The sequence below is a fragment of the Apteryx rowi genome, unplaced genomic scaffold (assembly GCF_003343035.1).
Source record: "Apteryx rowi isolate R43461 unplaced genomic scaffold, aptRow1 scaffold_167, whole genome shotgun sequence".
Classification (NCBI taxonomy): domain Eukaryota; kingdom Metazoa; phylum Chordata; class Aves; order Apterygiformes; family Apterygidae; genus Apteryx; species Apteryx rowi.
In genome coordinates, this window is record NW_020447941.1 from 401527 (window position 1) to 419903 (window position 18377).

Sequence of the window (18377 nt, forward strand, 5' to 3'; positions counted from 1 at the left end):
TGGAAGGGTCTCCCGCAAAGCCTTCTGGCAGCTCTTCTCCGCTGAAGGAGCGCCRGGATGGTGCAGGCAGCGGTTGGGCCAGCTTCCAGCTGGAGCCTGCAGGGATCAGCCCCAGGAGCAGCCGAGTTTCCCCATCTCCCRTCCCAGGCCAGGGGCTCCCTCCCTCCTCATCCGACCAGAGGAATTCGAGGATCCGCACTGAATTCTTTCCTGAATTTACTGAGCCTCCTGCTACCAAGTATGGTGGCGACCCACGTTATTTCGATGAAGGGAGGCTGACACGAGCTGCCCGTGCGCAGGGCTCCGGGGGAAGCCGGCGGGAGTTAAAATTTCACGGGGATGCAGAGTCCTCTCTCCTCATGTGCTGTTTGCCAGCACCGGCTGTCTTTAAATCTGACTTAAACAAGAGCAGGCAGCTGGAATGCAAACAGCAGAGGTGTTCTGCTTACAAGTAAAGCCATTAAAGGGGTTTTGCTATTTAAAAAAAAAAAAAGGCAGGCAGTAAAAATAAATGAAATAAGCTAAATTGCCAATAAAAATATGGCATCAGTGAAGCCAGCAAGGAACTGTGTGTCCCATGTAGAAATTAGCTGGCTAGTCTACCCCCAGGTCAGAACTGTGCCTTTTCCTGGGTGGAAAAATATTTTTCCCCGCTGTCTTGAGAGTGACTTTGATGGCAGGGAGTTTTGGTTGCTGCGCAGAGGGGTGCTGCTGCTGCTTTCCCGACCAGGTTTGGCAGTGCTGTCCGTGCTGGCTGTGGCTCCGCTGAGTGCAGGAGATAAGGACCGGTCATCTGAAACGTTGCCGCTTGTTGTCTGATGGGTCGCTCTGATCCGCTGAGACGCTGGATCCACCCTGCACGCTGTATGTTTGTCCACCTAGGTCGCCRTGAACATCTGTCAGGCCGGCTGTGCCTTTCCCGGTGCCCTAGGGACATCTGGAAACTCGGAGCACAGGGGTGCRCAGGGCTTGGGGTCACCACTAACAGCAGGAATGCCCGCTGCTACCTTGTGTAATCGTGTGGTCCAGCAGCACCACGCTTGCCGTCTCTCCTCTTTCCACTGCCGGTCCCTGCGCGCGCTTCGTGCATCTGCCTAGCTTTCCCTGTTGATGTGGTCCCTACTTTGAAAAGGGAGAATGTTTGTTTAAGAAAAACCTTCAGTAGAACAGGAATTAAAAAAAAAAACCACCCTAACTCGGTGGTTACTGTGCCACGTGCCCACAGTGGCCAAACAAAGAACCTCAGGGTTGATGACAAAGCTGTATATAAGCTTGCATGATGAAATCTGAAGCTGGACAAACACGGCTTGGTTTTCATTTATAGTCGAAAGCCCGTAATCTGTCCAAGTTCCATAAAGATTTTGGCAAAGTTGAGCCAAGTTTTAGGAGGCCTTGGTTGAGTTACAGTTTCTGATGGAAACTATGTGAAAAGGGCTGGTTTCCATGCCAAACCAGACAGAAATTATAGTTTTGACTGTTTTGCTTCAGGTTTGGAAGTTCAGGTCTAAAGCTCAGAGTAAAAGCAAAACACAGAGACTTCTGGCCAAAAAAATAAATAAAAAAAGAGTTAACTGGAGCCACAATACTTTTTGACAGTCTGTAGCCTGTCTTTATGCTGTGGGGTTTTCTGCATTGTCCAGATTGTATTCCATCTGAACTGATGGCAGATTCTGCTCTGCCTTTTGTTTTCTTGTTAACAAACATCTGGAAACTCAGCTTGTGCAATAAATAGGCCGTGGTGAGTAGTTTTTGCTCTCCGAGGTCTCTTTTGGGAGTGGGTATATTAATCCTGGCTCTGCTCTAGAGGAGGAAGTCAGCTGGACCTGTGTTTGCCGTTGCAGATGTGGTGCTGGAGAAGGCCATGCACAAGTGCATCCTGAAGCCGCTGAAGGGCCACATTGAAGCGATGCTGAAAGAGTTTCACACTGCCGACGGTTCTTGGAAACAGCTAAAGGAAAACCTGCAGCTGGTGCGGCAGAGGAATCCTCAGGAACTGGGTGTGTTTGTTCCAACGCCAGACTTTGTGGACGTTGAAAAGATTAAAGTCAAGTTCATGTCCATGCAGAAAATGTATTCGCCTGAAAAGAAAGTCATGCTGCTACTGAGAGTTTGCAAATTGATTTACACTGTTATGGAGAATAACTCAGGTATGGTGCTTTCTCTGATAAAAGCTTGCTGATATTCCTAACCTGGGGTTGTCTTTTGGTGCAGGAGATGAGGTCACTGGACTCTGCAGAGACAGATGCCTCTTTCTCCTTGAGCTCTTGTAGTGTTTCCTCTTAGCCCTTCTGAGAGGGAATCTGCCTCTCCACTTCTTTCCTGATGTGTCTCATGCTACTGGCAGCACATCTGCAAAGTGTCTGTGAGCACATCTGCAAAGTGTGCGTGAAGGTGAGGCAGAGCTGTGGAGCAGCTTCAAAAGGACAGCTTTACTTAGCTGTTGGCTTTGGAAACTGGCTGTCGGAAAGCCTGTTCTGTGAGTCTTGATTTGACACTGAGACGAAATGAGTATTATTCTGGAAGCTGTAGCAGAGGCGGTTAAATACACCCTATATTTCAGTATAGTAATTGAACAGTGTGTATGTAATGCCACGACCACAAGGGCTCTGTGTAACTGGGTGGAGAAAAACAGCCCCTGATCCAGTACTTCTGGCTTCCCCTGAATGTTCTCATTGGGACATTTTCTTTAGTGTTTTTGGAACAGAAGTAACAATATTGACTTCTACTCTGCAGCGAGTGTCAAAGAGTGACCTTGAAAGCTAGGTAGCAAAATGGAACTACAGAGTAATGAGAGCTGCTGAGCCATTGGTGACACACCATGAAAACACTGTGTTAGATGGCATGAAGTCATGCGTTGCCCAAAGTCCTATCAGACATTGCTGTAGTAGGTCATGAGCTAAGGTGAGCAGTGCAGGTGGTGGGAGATTTTTTYCCCCCCCCCCCGTGGCAAATCTAAGCTGCTGCAGGTGGTTGGCAGATTGAGCACTGAATCTGCAGCTGAGCCTGGTGCTGATCAAGACACCTCCTTTCTTGTGGAATTTGAACGACTGTGGCTGAAGACCCTCAAGCACTTTTGCTAGAACCGGGTCCAAGCTCCTGCTCAGCTTTATTCTGTGCAAACTCCTCCTGCGTTTTGAAGTGGATATAGTAATCCTCGCCCCAGAGTGCTGTAGGCTCTTTCTTCTGTGCCGTACTATCGCATTGAGTAAGGTGTTTCCAGTAAGCAGAAAAAAATACTAAGCAGGCACTGCCAGGCAATTACTGCCTTGAGGAGTTTGGGCTAGGTGCGGCAAATGCTCCTTGGGTTGTGCTGTCACGTGAGGTTTGTAAAGCCTGGCACTGAGCTCGCAGCTCTTTGAGTATCTTTGTTTCATCTTGTGCTCTCAGCTAGGTAATAGTGTAATACCTGGAGGGTGTGCCTTAGCTGGCCTAACTTTAGATCAACCCTTCAATCATCTGGAGTTTCATCAAAGATTAAGATGGCTCTGCTCTTGGTGGTGGTAGGTGACCAGCACACCAGTTCTACAATGAACACAGATTGCCCAGATCCAGATTGTATTTTGTAGAAAATACAGTCTGTATATACAATCTTTTCCGTCTTCTAAACGGAAAGCTTAAATATAAGCAGTAGAAGCACAGCCAGGTGTAGCCACAGCACAGTCTGTGTATTAACTGTGTGCTGCTCTTGCTGATGCTGCTTCCGCAGCTGCTTGGAGACGATGTGGGCGCTTTGTCAAGGAAAGGAGCTGAGTTTTCATGTCAGGTCTTACTGTTTTTGACAAAAAGTCTAACAGGCCTTTGTATCCAGGCTTCTGTGCTGGGATTCAAACTCAGAAACTGGTATCTGGTTGGATCTTTCCAGAAAGTGGATGTCCTTGCATATATAAAGAAAATGTCTACTCATCTTCTCCTAGCTGGTGGTAGAAGTGCAGGTGGGATTCAGGTCAGACCCTCATGGCAGACTTCTGTGAAGTGACCAGTTGAGCCAGTGGCCACTGATGCCAACGGGGGCCCAGTCTTTAAATTCCCTTGCAAGCCTGCATTCATTATCAACATCCGATGTGTGCTTGCTGGAAGTACAGGATCAAGCTGGTGTTGGTCTCCTGTCCAGCGAGTGTTGGATGATGTTCTGTTTGCCACAAACGGAAGGGTGTAGAGCAATACAATTCTGCTGGTCTTTACTAACCAACCTACTACTCCTGCCTTTACTAGCAGCAAAATAACGCTGTGCTTTGAAACTCTGAACCTGGTAAAAAGGTGTGGTTTGTCTATCACTCTCTGTGTTCCCTTCACCCCAGGGAGGCTGTATGGAGCTGATGACTTCTTGCCTGTGTTGACATATGTACTAGCCCAGTGTGATATGCTAGAGCTGGATACTGAAATTGAATACATGATGGAATTGCTGGATCCATCTTTGCTGCATGGAGAAGGTAAATTTCCTTTTTTTTTCCTCCCTTCTTTTTTAATTAAAATTGAGTAAAGGACTAGGGAATGGAGATTTTCTTTGATAGTACAGTTGCTATGACCTTGTTTGATTGGAAATCTCTTCAAGGAGAATATTAAAGTCAATGATGTTAGTAACATAACAAGAGACTCTAATTATTTCTACCTTAGAGTATGAAAAACCCTGACTTTCCTGGTGGGATGTGCAGAGCGTAGACTTGGGTGCTCTGGGAATCTACTAGTGTATACTTCCTTATGAGGGAATGCCATTTTTTTTCAACCGAGAACGGAGAGGCATCATGACTTGGCAAGCAAACCCATATACCATGCAGATGCCGAATGTGTTTATCCTTCAGTGCCTGAAAATATCTTGAGTGTATTTATAGTGCCACAGCATTCAGTTAAGTGGTGTGACTGAAAATGGGGCGTAGGGTAGATACTTTGTAAAAGCTTCTGGGGGAATTTTCTGCCAGGGAAGTGCTTTTGAGAACGCCTCCCCCTTGACGCTCTTTGCTTCTTTCCAATATTTGCTTCTTGCAAAATATTTTATGAGCCCCAGGAATGAATTTCTTATGGCAGGCATGACTGAAAGCTGAAGCCCACTAGAGGCAGGGAAATCTGCCTCCCTCTCTCTGCTTTCATGGTGGTGTTTTTAGCACAGAGGTATCCTGCAAGACCTTGGTAGGCCCCAGAATCCACCACCTTGTGAGGAGGTTAAAAGGCTCTTGTGACCAAGCTCAGCTGTGAGTTTAAATATATATGTGTATATGTTTCCTGTCCCTGCTATCTTTAGACTTGGAATTGCTGTATCCTCTTGCAAGCCGGTATGTGTGAGAGAGGTGCGCCAGGATTCCTCCCCTTTGGCACTAGCCTGTTTGCTGCCTTTGCATACAGAGCATCCTCTAGTGCCTTGTTCAGGAATCTTAGTAGGGAAAATACTTGAGATGTGAAGCTGGAGATCATTAACGTGCTTGAAAAGCAGAAACATCTACTGAACTGTTAAGTCATGTTATTTTTAATTCAGCAAAAAGGGGTCCATCTRTTGGTTGGCCCTGTCTTTGGCACCGGACGCACTGTGCCGCGCAGGAAAAATTGTTTAGTGCTTTGGGGTTATGCAGTTCAAATGCGTTGTATCGTCCAATTTGGCTCACGGCTCTTGCCTGTGTTTTATATATAGGACTTGTTGCAAAGCTAGAGGCCAAGAGGATGCTATCTGTCATACTGAAAATACTCCTGTCAGCACAGAATGCATCTGTAAATGACAGCGTGGATAGACTGTGCCACTCTTAATTGGACACTCCCACTTAACTAGTTCACGTAGAAAATGAAATAAAGCAGAGCATGCCTTTTCCCCAGGTTGCTGGGGGCTCTTAGCTCATGCCGAGACGCCTCTTCCTTTGCGCACTGCAGCTTCTTTTGTATGTCAGCAATTGTCTTGGCTTTATTGAATTCATTCTCCATTCATGTAATGAAGGTGAAGTAAGGAGGATTGCAGACATCACCTTCTGTGCTAGCTGGCCATGGTGGGGGATGCCAAAAAATGGCAAAAAAAAAMCCACATGAAGTCTTCCTTTAAAAGAAAGAGCAAACAAGCAGCAGCAGCAGAACCGCTAGAGCCAGGCTTCTGGCTAACTGGTTGGATTGTGCATTCAAACTATGGGAAATGCTTTTGGGATGCTTCCTGGGTGTWAATCACACTCCCAGTTGTTACTCTGTTGCCATTAAGTATAGTTACTCTTAAGTTCCTGAACCATGGTAGATTGTCCTTTATTTTGCTTAAACAGCTAYGTGTATTCCGTCTACATTTGAAACTTGGGAAGAAAATAAATCACTGTTTGAAAATTGATTRGAAGAAAACTCATGTCCCAGCTTCATTAAAACGTTCAGGAGTAAGCGAGCATCTTACACGAGACACTTAAGTAACTAGCTGYCTCCAGCACTAGTGGACCCAGAGGTAGATGTAACTGCACCACTTGATAACACGCAGTGCACGTAACTACTGCATGTCCCTGAGCAGCTCAGAACACATCATCCAATATTCAGAAAGCCCGTGAGCACACGCAGGTCAGTTCACATAACCAGAAACACTGAGCTCATCGTAGTCCGTGTCTCCAGGATTTCCAGACGTCAGGAAGATATGTTGGCCCGATACCCGTGTTACTCTTGGAAGTAGGAGAGCAATATGTTAATAGTGGTAACTGCTGGGCAATGCATCGCTTGCAGGGTGTTGCGTTGCTTGTAAAAGCGGCAGTCTGAAGTATGGAGCAGTTGATTGGGTAGTACAGAAAAAAAGCTGAAAAAGAAAAAAAAATGTAGTAAAGAGCAGTTCTAATCATGTCACCAAATTTGCTGCTGTAAATTACATGTCTGTATGGTAAGAGAGATTATGAATTATTAATTTTTATTTTCCCTACGAGGGTCAGTAGTAGTAGTATCACCTCATTGCCCAGTTGAGAATGCTGGCTGGGGGAAAACGAGCTGCCTGCGACCTTTCTTTACATACAGATATTTTGACACCAGAGTACAAGGACTTTCATTCGTACACATACACACACAGATAGATAGATATAGCAAACGCGTCTTTTCTTCTGTGACCAGTCAGAACGCCTGGCGCCCTGTTTGTGACCATTCTGAGAAGTCCTTCTCTTGCTGTCCTTCGCAGGAGGCTACTACTTGACAAGCGCATACGGAGCACTTTCATTGATCAAGAACTTCCAGGAAGAACAGGCTGCCCGACTGCTGAGTTCGGAAGCCAGAGATACCCTCCGGCAATGGCATAAGAGGAGGACAACTAACAGAACAATACCTTCAGTTGATGATTTTCAGGTACAGCCCGGGGCTTAAGGAAAAAAAAACAGAGGGAGCAATTGTTTTGTTGGAAATCTCCATTTGAGAGGTGTGATTCTTTGTGATTCCCTTGGGGGCATGAAGGAAGTGAAGCAGTGCTGAGAATATGGCTTACAAGTTTTCCCCAGTTTTTTTAAGCCTTTGCACTTTTTAACAGAGTTCGATTGTGATGGTTGGAAGAAAACACTAAATAATGGAACTTCCCCCCCCTCCCCCACCTTTCCATGGACAAAGTGAATCATATCTTAGATTTAGCTTCTTTGTATGCCTTACTATCAAAAAGAACAAATCCAGATTTCCAGTGCTGTAGATCAGCACAGCTCCCCTGGTAGGTAATGGTGGCATACAGCAGGCAGCAGAGGAGAGAGGTGGGAAGAAAGCCGGTCTACAGTGTTGATTAAAAGTTAAGCAAAGACCAGAGTTCTACACTATGAATGTCTTCATCTTTCTTTTTTTTTTCCCCCTCCATTTCTTACTACTCTTTCAGAGTAGGGCAATAACTTCAACTGAAGAATAACAGTCTGGATTATTTCATCTTCTAAAATCAGATCTGCGGGTCTTTCACATAAAATCGTAGTACGCTGTTGACTGGCTGTTCAGATACATCAGTTCCTGGACTGAAGCAAGGAAGAYGTTGAAATCGAGAAACAAGGATTTATTTCTTTGTTTTTAGCTGTTTCCTGTTGATATCATAGCCCAAAGTTTCCAGACTGGCTAATAACAGCCATCAGTTAGTTATGATTTGGTTAAGATCTTCAGAAATAAAGGTGGAGGGTCATCAGAAGACAGTGAAACTTTTCAGTTGAGGCTCCTTGTGCTTTATCAGTGTCCATGCAAAGCACTAGAGAGCAACACTGAACAGGAAGGAGCTGGGAAAAGAAGCGGTCTTGCATGATGTGTCTCTCTGTGGGAAGAGAACTGATTAACAGAGATCCTGAGCTATGGCCACTGCACAAAGCTAGTCCGTCTTGCTGGGATCCATTTCCTRTTCGGCTTATCTGTAGTTAGGGGAAGTCTCAAGCTATTTGAATCTGACATTCCAGCAAAACAGGGCACCGTTTGTAGGAAAGTTCATCTTCTTGTCTCTCCTCTGAATGACTAGATCTCAGAGGGTTCTTTTGGCAGAATCTCGTATTCTGTTTCACCTTGGCACAAATTCATGCACTTTGCTGCCTGCTYAGAACGCCAGTTTTCAATCTAATTCCTCCGCAATCTGCAGTCCTGAAATAAAGTACCTGCTGTGTGGACACATACGTAACGCAGCTTCAGAACAACTAATCGTTCCCACGTTGGACCAGGATGCGCTCACTGTATTTCCATGGTGCAGTCTCACAGCCTTCTCAGCTTCTGGCCCTCAAAGGCCTTCTCCTTCCGTCCCTCCCTCAAGAGGATGGAAAAGCAAAAATCCCATAWGGCGATGATTATTAAATAGAACTTTTTGATACTGCATAAACGAATTTGATACTTATTATATGAGTTACAAGCATTTGTGTAACCTTCAGCCTCTTCTTCAAGCAATCCTGTCTGCTTAAAAGCACATACATTTAAAAAAACACATCTAAAAAAACACATCCTTTGTGTGTTAACTACATTAGAAATTAAAATTGTGGTGCATTTTGCCTTATTTAGGGCTGCTCATTTATTAGATCCTTAGGCTGGATAACAAAAATGGATTCGTTCTATTCAGCCAGCTTCAGTCCCAGTGGTTTAAATGCTGCTGCAGAGCTTCAGTGTTTCAGTCTGCAAGAGCTATCCGGGAATGTTTATTTAAAAAAAAGAAGTGCTCTTTGGAACTTAAATAATAAGTCATATGAACATTCCCCTTGGTCTTAGCTTTTAATAACTTGTATGAAATGTAAATTTTTACCATAGTGATTTGGCCTGCTTAATTTATTCCGCATACAATCATAGGTACCAGCTCATTCAATAAACAGTTCTTTCTCACTGCCATCCTCTTACGCTTCTCACCTCCTTTAATTTTGCCACTTCTCATAGTCTTTAATTCCAGATAAACTTCTCTTAATGAAGCACTGCACAACAGGCTGCCTCGTTCATGTGTCCAAAATGTGACTTTGCCTTTTACTTTACTTTTCGAATGCTTTTTGGAAGGTAGAACTGTGCCTCTTAGGGCATATTTAGCATTTCTCCATGTTCTCAGAGCTGTGGGCATGTGTGAATTTCTGTAGGAAAAAAAAAGTCCAGTTTTTGCCTCAAGGTTATATAGATTCATTCAAATGCTGCACAGTAAGCTTTTTTTCTGCAGCATCCCTCTTCTTTAGAAAAGAAGAATTAAGAAAACCCTGTCGCACACAACCCATTACCTAAGGCTCAGACCCATGACCAATTACCACTGGATAATTGATGAAAATGCCTTAAATGAGATGGCATTACCTTTTACACACTGCAGGATAAAAGCGCAAACAGATGTTTATCATGTAGTAACTTGTTTTCGGGTCAACACCCTTGCTTTAAAATTGGCAGAGGATTTGGGGTGGTTTTTTTTTTTTCCCTCCTGACTAATGTAGTGTGTGAAGCTTCTGTACTCTAGGCTGACCCAGCRGTGGCAGCAGCATCTTGTGGACGTGCTGCCTCAGAGGTTTATTTTGCTTCTCAGCATTTTATTCCCTCGTAAAGCCAGGCATGAAGTCCCATTAAAACCACTGGGGCTTTCCACGTGCTCAAGGCTGTCTCTGCTGACTCTTAATTGCAGGGTTAGACTGTAAACCACGGGGAGGAGGACRAAGGCTTACCGAGTTTGTCATGCCCACCACATCTGCCACAGTTTCACACCGCCATCGTAATCGGCAAGGTGGTCATAATTTACAGAAACCGCCGGAGTCCGTTTCACGGTTGGAACGGGAAGATGCTTGCTGTTTATTGCTGACTCCACAATTTTCAGAGGATGAGTTTCATGGGGGGGGGGGGGGTTGTTTTATTTTGGTTTGGTTTTTTTTCAGTTTCTTATGTCTGTTTTCTCATTCTACAGAACTACCTTCGCGTTGCATTCCAGGAAGTTAACAGTGGATGTACAGGAAAGACCTTGCTAGTAAGGCCATATATCACTACGGAAGATGTGTGTCAGCTCTGTGCTGAAAAGTTTAAAGTGGACAATCCCGAAGAATATAGCCTGTTTCTTTTTGTTGACGACACCTGGCAGCAACTGACAGAAGATACCTACCCTCAGAAAATCAAGGCCGAGTTGCACAGCCGCCCGCAACCCCAGGTCTTTCACTTTGTCTACAAGCGCATTAACAGCGATCCTTATGGTGCCATTTTTCAAAACAACGATGACTCTGCTTCTTAAAACCAGCAACTCGTTGTTTAATTTCTGTTGCTTGTTAACTGTTGGAAAACACCTTTGCTGCCTACCTGGGGAGGTAAAACAGTCTATGCAGGTCTTAAACCATAAATGCCTAGTAAAACACGTGCAGACGCTTCTAGCGTTGCTTACAGAAAAACCATGTAAACCATGCGTATGGCCAGTCGTGTGGAATATTCAACCAGCGTGTTTGAGTAAACAGCCCATGAAGCGGAATTTCTGGTACCGCAGTCTTCTGAAACATATTATGCTGTGGCCCTCTGCAGGTCTTTTGCTGTAGTGTGCCAAAATCTAGCTTCTTCCACTCATCCTTTAGCCAAATGTCATTCTGATTTAAATGTATGTATGCTAGACAAATGTTGCAGTGAACTGGCTGGTACATGCTCAGTTTGACCAGCATGAGTTTGACAAGACTGTCCGATGCAGGGCATCAGTTAACTCATAATTTCCTGGATGGTTGCATCCTTTTCTAATTTTTTTTTTTTTATTACAGAAAATCTCCATGTTTTTATATATATTTCATAGAAATTTTATAGCAGTTGCAGGTAAACTGTCAGGGTTGGTTTTTTAAATATTTTTTTAACTATAAAGTATTCTATAATTATGCATGTGATTTTAACATTTAATATACAAGAATAAATCTCTTGCTGGTTTTAGAGTATTGCATTAAAAGTCTCTGTGGTTTCTCTTTTTTCATGTTACAGGAGGGTTTTTATGAAAATTCTGTTATCTGTAAGAAGATTGTAACATTGGTGCTGGTGATTTCAGTGCCTTTATCTGAACTTGATGTACTGTTGCCTGGATTATTGTTTATATGCATTGTTTTAGATAAAAATATGGTTTCGGAAGAGGAAGATGAAAGAAAAGGATGTAGAGAAGGGGTAGAGAAAGAATGTAGAGAACCTAATTTAGGAATAAAATGTGTTAGTCTGCTGGTTCAGGCTCCTTGCAGAAAGAGAGTGAAGGAGGTTGGTAAGAAACTTTTATGTATACAATATTGTAGATATGCAGATGGATTTGACAGCACCTATCCCAGATATTATTTGTGTTAGCAGAGGATTAAATATCAATAAAATGAATGGGAACACTAACCGTTTTGTATAGTCTGTCAGCAACATCAAAATGTGCTTTGGACTGAAGAGTATGTTGTAGCATTTCATGATTCTTAAGTTACTGAGCAGGTGACACATGAAAGTCAGAGTCCTAAATACACAAAGGTAAAATGGTATTAAATGTGTGTGTTCTTGTGACTTGTCTAAGGTAGTAGATGCTGTGGGTGACACTCTGGTCCCTACTTAAGTCGAAGAGGACTATTCTCTTTACAGGGACCGAGGGCTCTCCTCCGGTCCTTGGAGCGGTGTAACTTCAGGCGGGTGATTACAAAAATGCGTCATGAGTAGCATGTATATTGTACATATGAAGATCTGTACCATTTTTAATGTCAGTTTGCCATGTATCTGAAACCTCTGGCACATGTTTGTATTTCATTTTGTAAATGATAAATGGTGAGTTTTGCACATAATACATTGTAATAATGAACTGCAATAATGGGATGTTGTGTGCTTTTTCTTAGAAATAGTTTGCACTTGAATGTTTTGTGTGTCAGTAGACTCTTATGATACTGCTTTTTGTATTGCTTGGCCCACTCTAAACTCTTTGAAAGGATGCAAGAAGTGAGCTGTAGCTTGTGTAAAGTAGTGTTGTGAGAAGCTGGTCACAGTAATTAGTTTGACGTCAGACCACAGGAAAAAATTATTTTGATGTTAGATGGCAGCAATGATATTCCCCAGGCTAGACTTCAATTCACTGATTCTTCCTCTTTTTACAGTACAGTATTAACTACTGTATCATCATTTTGTTAGTTTTTTATACAGACTAGTAATGGGCATATGAAAACATTTGAAGGTGTCAGATGCCTGAGCCAGTCGTTCCACTTTGTGTGCTTGACCTAAACAGTCAGTAGAAGCCGGCAGGTATCTTGGCTGCTGAACCACTTCTTGCAAAGTTCAGACTGACATTTAGATCTAATGAAAATCCCACCACTCTCATTTGATGGCGACTCTGTTGAGGGAGGGAAGGGCTGGGGCAGAGAGGGCAAATTTTGAGAAACTCAGAACTTCCAAGCGTCTAACAAAGGAAAGCAAAAAGGGCAAAAGGGAAGCACGTGCCCCAACCACCTCAAGCTGATTCCGCTGCCCATTCTTGTGCAATTGTTTCTTTTGAAAACCTGACCATTTTATTCACTTCTCTGTGCAAAACACTTCTTACTTCTCATAATGCCAGGAAACAGATGATACCAAAACTTTGGAAGCAATTTGCACTTGTAAAAATAAGCTATTCCATCTTCTCTGATGAGAAGCGTTGGATGTTATGAAATACTGAGAAAGAAAAGAGAAAAGTTTTTAACTGAGGTACTTTGTTTTTTTTAATTATTACTGTCTCTTTTCTGAAATAGAGAAGTAGCTGTAAAGGCTAAAGGAAACTAAGCTAAGTAATTAATCCCTAAATCTTACTAATAAAACAGGCTTAACAGGAAAGTTAACACTGTTATTAGGGAATTAGGGATGTGAATGCACAAGAAGCAGCACATCTTGCAAAACACCAACCGGAGCAGCTTAAAATCAGGGCTGCCTCTTTACTGTCATTCCCCCACGCTCCCTTTCCGAGGGCGAGTCTCAAAGGCCGCCATCGGCCTCACAGTCCCAGCCCTCGGGACCAGTCTCGCGTTTAGGCGCTTGCTCTTAAGTCACCGCGTCAAAAACCAAGCGGGAGTTCGTTACAAAAGGGCAGGGGCTGCCAGCCCATTGCTGCAGTGTCCGAAGAATAAAGCCTGCTGATAAATCAGCCTGATTTCCCTCACAAAAAAATAAAAAATAAAAAAAATTGGCATTCTGTATCCGCGTAGCTCTTGCGAGCTTCCTTAATGCCGAGGATAAGGGAAAGAGACCCCAAAATGGCGCCGCCCGGCCTCGCCAGGCCCCGCCCCCTCTCGGCGTCGCCTAGCAACCCCCCACGGGCGGAAGTGGCCCGCGGCCGCGCCGAGTGGCGGAGGGAGTGCTTCCGGGTCGGCGGCGACACCGGCGGCGCCATGACGTCGCTCCGGGCCTTCACCTGCGACGACCTCTTCCGCTTCAATAACATGTGAGCGGCGGCCGCCTCCTGCCTTTCGCTCTCCCTTAGCTTCCCCCCGCCGTCCGGGGCCGCGGAGCCCCGCGCTCGCTCTTCAGCGCCGGCTGGGGGATGGGGGACGAGGGGGGCGCGGGCCCCGCCGTCCCTCAGCCGCCGCGCGTCGCTCTGCGCAGGCGCCCGCCGCCCCGGGGAGCCCCTCGGCCGGGACCGCCGCGCCCTGAGTGTTGGTTTCTCTCCCCGCAGCAACCTGGACCCGCTCACGGAGACCGTATCCTCCTCCCTCGTGGCAGCCGCCGCCGGCAGCGGCGCGGCCCCGTCCCGCGGCGCCCTGCGGAGAGCTGCCCCGTCGCGGGCGGCGGCCCTTTCCAGTCGAGCCATGTTCCTTAACCAGGCGCTTTTAGTACGGGATCCCCTTTTACCTGCAGTATCTGGCCCACTGGCCCGAGTATTTCATTGTCGCGGAAGCACCCGGTGGAGAGCTAATGGGTTACAGTGAGTGGCAAAGGGGGGGGGGGGCGTTTACATGCTACCATTCCACTGCATTTCGATGTTTTGGGGGTCACAACTCACAAGCTTCTTCTTACTCTCCACATTTTTCTATATGTTCAATACTGAAGAGGAGCATTATGTAGTAACGCGTTGTCTCATGAATACCTAAGGGCATTATATAGGTTTCATAGCTTTTGTTTTGATGTTCATATCGCATGGTAAAAGCTCATGACTGTGGTGGCACCCAGTCAAGCTTTATCCTTGTAAATGTATGCAGATAAACCTTTATATAAGCAGGAAATTGAGTCATTGCACTCAGCGTGATCTAGCATGCTTTTAGTCAACCGTGAGTAAAAATGCTGGGATTGGCATCGTCCTTTAAGGGAAAGCTCTGGGTCTGGACTTTGATTACATTTGCTTATTTGCTTTGTGATATTCATATTGCTCGGGACTCATTCTAAATAGAGCTATTTGTTTGCTTATTCCTTCCTTAAAACAGTGTGGGTTTTTTTTCACCCTCTTTTCGTGGTCATAAAGCAGGGACCTGGGAATTAAAGTATTTAACAGATTACGCTTAAAGCATTTACGATACAGAGGCTTTTTCCAGACCTGCCGCTTCAGTTTATTAGCAGCAGTGACTGTGCGCTGTTAATAGCGCTGTATGGGATAGGAAGTGTGAATGACCGCCAGTGAACTAACCCCGGACTGGCACTGTGCAGAAAGGGAAGGAACTACAAAGAACCTCCCCCAAAACAGTCCCCCCTTTCTTTCTTAAACATACCATCTTTGCAGGGCCTCAGCCTTCCATTGCCAGGTTGGCAAAGCTTCCCAAGCTGTACTCCCCTTAGTGACCAAAAGTCTCCAATAGTGGGCATGATGGTTAGTTTGGGGTTTCTGGTCCTCCTTCCCTTCATTGTTTCAGTCAGATCCTGAGATTCTGCTCAGTTAAAGACTCACAAGAGTCGCTTAAAATTTTTATTTGAAAGTTAGGCTTAAAAAATGAATTTTCAAAAATGATTTTTTTTTTTTTACACTCATCAAAAAACTAGCGTAGAGTTTGTGCAGAATGACATTTTCAGTGGAGCTATAATGTGAACTGTTTGCCTTTTCTACAGTCAGTTGATTTTGATGTTGCAATAAACTCTCTCCACATGCAGCTGGCAGGATGAGGAATTTGGAGGTTAGGGGGTCTTTCCAACAGAACTCACCTTATCCAGGTAGACAAGGACCTTGAAGGTCATGTTTCCAGCTTTTTATTAAACTGTGGTGTACGGAACAACTGTACGTAGTCACTGAATAACATAATGATGATGCAGCCATCACTATTTCAGTGTTTACCACGCTCACTGCAGTGCTTGTTTACAGAAGAACCAAAGCAATGTATAAACACGTTTAGCTGCGCTTTATCCCAAAAGCGCTACTGTCCTAAGTGCTCCGTGTGTTTGCAGTAATGGGTAAAGCAGAAGGCTCTGTGGCCAGGGAGGAATGGCATGGACATGTTACTGCCCTCTCTGTTGCACCTGAATTTCGCCGGCTGGGTTTGGCTGCTAAATTGATGGAACTACTGGAAGAAATTTCAGAAAAGTGAGTAGTGTATTTCCTCTTGAAATTTATCTCACTAAGTCATCTTGCTACAGGCTCCTGTCCACGGTTTAGATATTTATGTGGAAACAGACCCAGACTTTTCCACTAAGCAGTGTTGTGATGCACTGAAATTCCCTGTGGTTAAAGAACAAGAATTATAAGGGCCACTTGGCAGTTTAAAATCTCGTGTTTTCTGTGACAGCTATCTTGCCAGGTTAAGTAGGGAGTAGGTTGCTTTCCAGTAGAGGCAGTCTATAAAAGTTGCCAAATAAAAGTTGTCTATAAAAGTTGTCAAATAAACCGATGGAGAAACGTCCCCAACTCATGCTGGTAGGGCAACCCCGCTGTAGTTGATAAAATCCAAAAATAGTACAATGCTTTGAAGAACTTGCCTTGTGAGAAGTGCTATCTCCAGGTGGGGAGCTGAATTTCATGCCTGATTTTTTTTTTTATTATTATTATTTTCCTCCTCTGTATATTTTAAATGAGGCAGTCCCTAAGTTAGTGCAATCTAGAATCTTGGATTCTTTTTTAATTTCATTTCTTACAGTAATGAGGCTTGTGTGGTTGTTTAGCTTGTCTTGTTCTTTTTCTTAATACTTTTGAACCTGCTGGCTGGTGTAGAAGATGGTCATGTGACAAAAATATACTTGTGCCTGTACAGGATCTGTTCCTTGGAAAAGGAATGTGTCTGTGTTTACAGTATGAAAGGTGTTTTATTAGTGTGCCACATCATCTGACCGGCTTCTGGCCTGATTACAGGCTATGGGTTATTATTTGGAAATACGTTCACAAGCTCTTCCTTACTGTCCTTTATTTATTTTTACAAAGAAAGGGTGGATTTTTCGTGGATCTCTTTGTGCGAGTATCAAATCAAGTTGCAGTAAATATGTATAAGCAACTAGGCTACAGTGTGTACCGGACGGTGTTAGAGTACTACTCTGCTAGCAACGGAGAGCCAGACGAAGATGCTTATGGTGAGTACTTGTTCCGCTTCTAGCTGAATGGGAAGGTTCTCAAGTTGTGCATCTTTGGGTTTGCTTGTTCTTTTCTAGATGAAGCTAAGTTCAGATAGCTGTTGAAGAGTGGAATTTTGTATGTGACTTTAGATAGCTTTTCCTACGGAAGATTACTTCAGTTACAAAACTTAATCGTGCAGTATACACGTTCTGTACTATCATCAGTGGCAAAATAAACTACCAAAGATGAATAAATTAATAAGTGCAAAGACGTGCCATTCTGTAAGTAAGATTAAAATAAAAATGCAGTTAGTTATCCAATTCTTCTTTCCAAAGAACGCTCCTTCCAGGTGGCTGTATTTGTGGAATACGTTGCTGGGATCTTTTTTTGTTTTTTTGGGGGGGACCTTTGATAACAGGAACTTGAAACTTTTTCCCCTTAGATGTCCTAATTACAAACTTAGAAGTATTTATGGTCAACAGTGACAAAATCAAACGTTAGCATGTTTCATCTGCCACTGGCAGATTTCTCACATTTCAGAGCTTTCTTCAATTTAAAGGGGAAAGAAAATGGAAATGTAAAGTATGTTACTATTGCTCTGTTAACAAAACTGAAATACTAGCTGCTTGCTATTTCTAGATTGTCTTTAAGAATCCTCCAAAGAGGCTTATGTGGCCATGTTAGGCATCTCTTCTGTTCTTGCACTGTTCATTTGATTTGAAGGAGTCCTATGAAATACAGGGGCTGTTGTGGCAGATGCCTTAAATCCTTAAAGTCCTTTTAGCTTGCCACTTCCCTTACATTCTGTTGAATTTAGTGCAGTGATTGAATTTATAATGTTGCTACTGGAATGTTCTTGATGAAAAATAATCTTACTGTACTAGTGAATTCACTTAATATGGCTTTGGGTAATGGCTATCTTGCTATAGTAACATTTATTTCTTTTGAAACAGATATGAGAAAAGCTCTTTCCAGAGATTCAGAGAAGAAATCAATTATACCTCTACCTCATCCTGTGAGACCAGAAGATATTGAATAGCTGTAAGCTGTGATTCTCAGGCAACATACTAAGAGCATCAGGTTTCTTTTTCTCCTTGCCCTTGAGCTTAAATGGATGAGAAACCTTAGGCTCAATACACCCCCTCCCTGAACTCCATAAGTAAAATACTGAGAAGTTTACTTACATTACTTCCCAATTTTACTTCCCCATGGATTATTTAAATGTTGTGCCACCATATTTTACAGTAAATATTAAAAAAAAATCCAGACAGGAAGCAATTTTTATTACTGAGCCTGAGAGTCACAGCTATGCAATTCTTATTCATCCCTCCTGTTTGAAGTGTTGAAGCTTGAAAAATCTTTTTTGAAATAAAATGGCTTGTACAATACAGACAGACTGTGTGGTACTAATTTCTATATACATTTTCTTTCAGGGGTTAGTTTCAATATATTTAGCTTCTGTTATTGTCCTTTCTGAATAGTTTCTGGGATAAAAGCTTACTTTAGTAGGGAGTTGAACAGGTTGCAGTTGTCAGCAGTATTTATTTTGTTTTCAGCTATCCTTGTGATGAATACATATTTTACAGAACTACTGGAAGGCATCTTT

The 18377-nt window shown here is 43.7% G+C and overlaps 2 protein-coding genes across 6 annotated transcripts in view; both read left to right on the top strand.

Annotated features, from left to right (window-relative positions):
• RIN2 (Ras and Rab interactor 2) overlaps positions 1–12156 on the top strand; it is an 83749-nt gene extending 71593 nt beyond the window's left edge. For 4 of the 5 annotated variants that reach the window (XM_026060207.1, XM_026060209.1, XM_026060208.1 and 1 more), the window contains 4 exons: positions 1842–2147; positions 4299–4430; positions 7106–7269; positions 10277–10687. In XM_026060207.1, coding sequence (XP_025915992.1) covers positions 1842–2147; positions 4299–4430; positions 7106–7269; positions 10277–10594 — 920 coding nt within the window. In that variant the 3' untranslated portion in view covers positions 10595–10687. Of the gene's footprint in view, positions 1–1841; positions 2148–4298; positions 4431–7105; positions 7270–10276 lie in introns of all 5 variants that reach the window. The other variant, XM_026060206.1, reaches the window with a different exon arrangement.
• A 1491-nt stretch (positions 12157–13647) lies between these two features.
• NAA20 (N(alpha)-acetyltransferase 20, NatB catalytic subunit) lies at positions 13648–18163 on the top strand. Its single transcript, XM_026060205.1, has 6 exons — positions 13648–13750; positions 13982–14006; positions 14140–14230; positions 15676–15811; positions 16643–16788; positions 17725–18163. Exons 1-6 carry the CDS (start codon positions 13698–13700, stop codon positions 17808–17810), a joined length of 537 nt encoding a protein of 178 aa, XP_025915990.1. The 5' UTR covers positions 13648–13697; the 3' UTR covers positions 17811–18163.
• Positions 18164–18377: the final 214 nt, after the last annotated feature.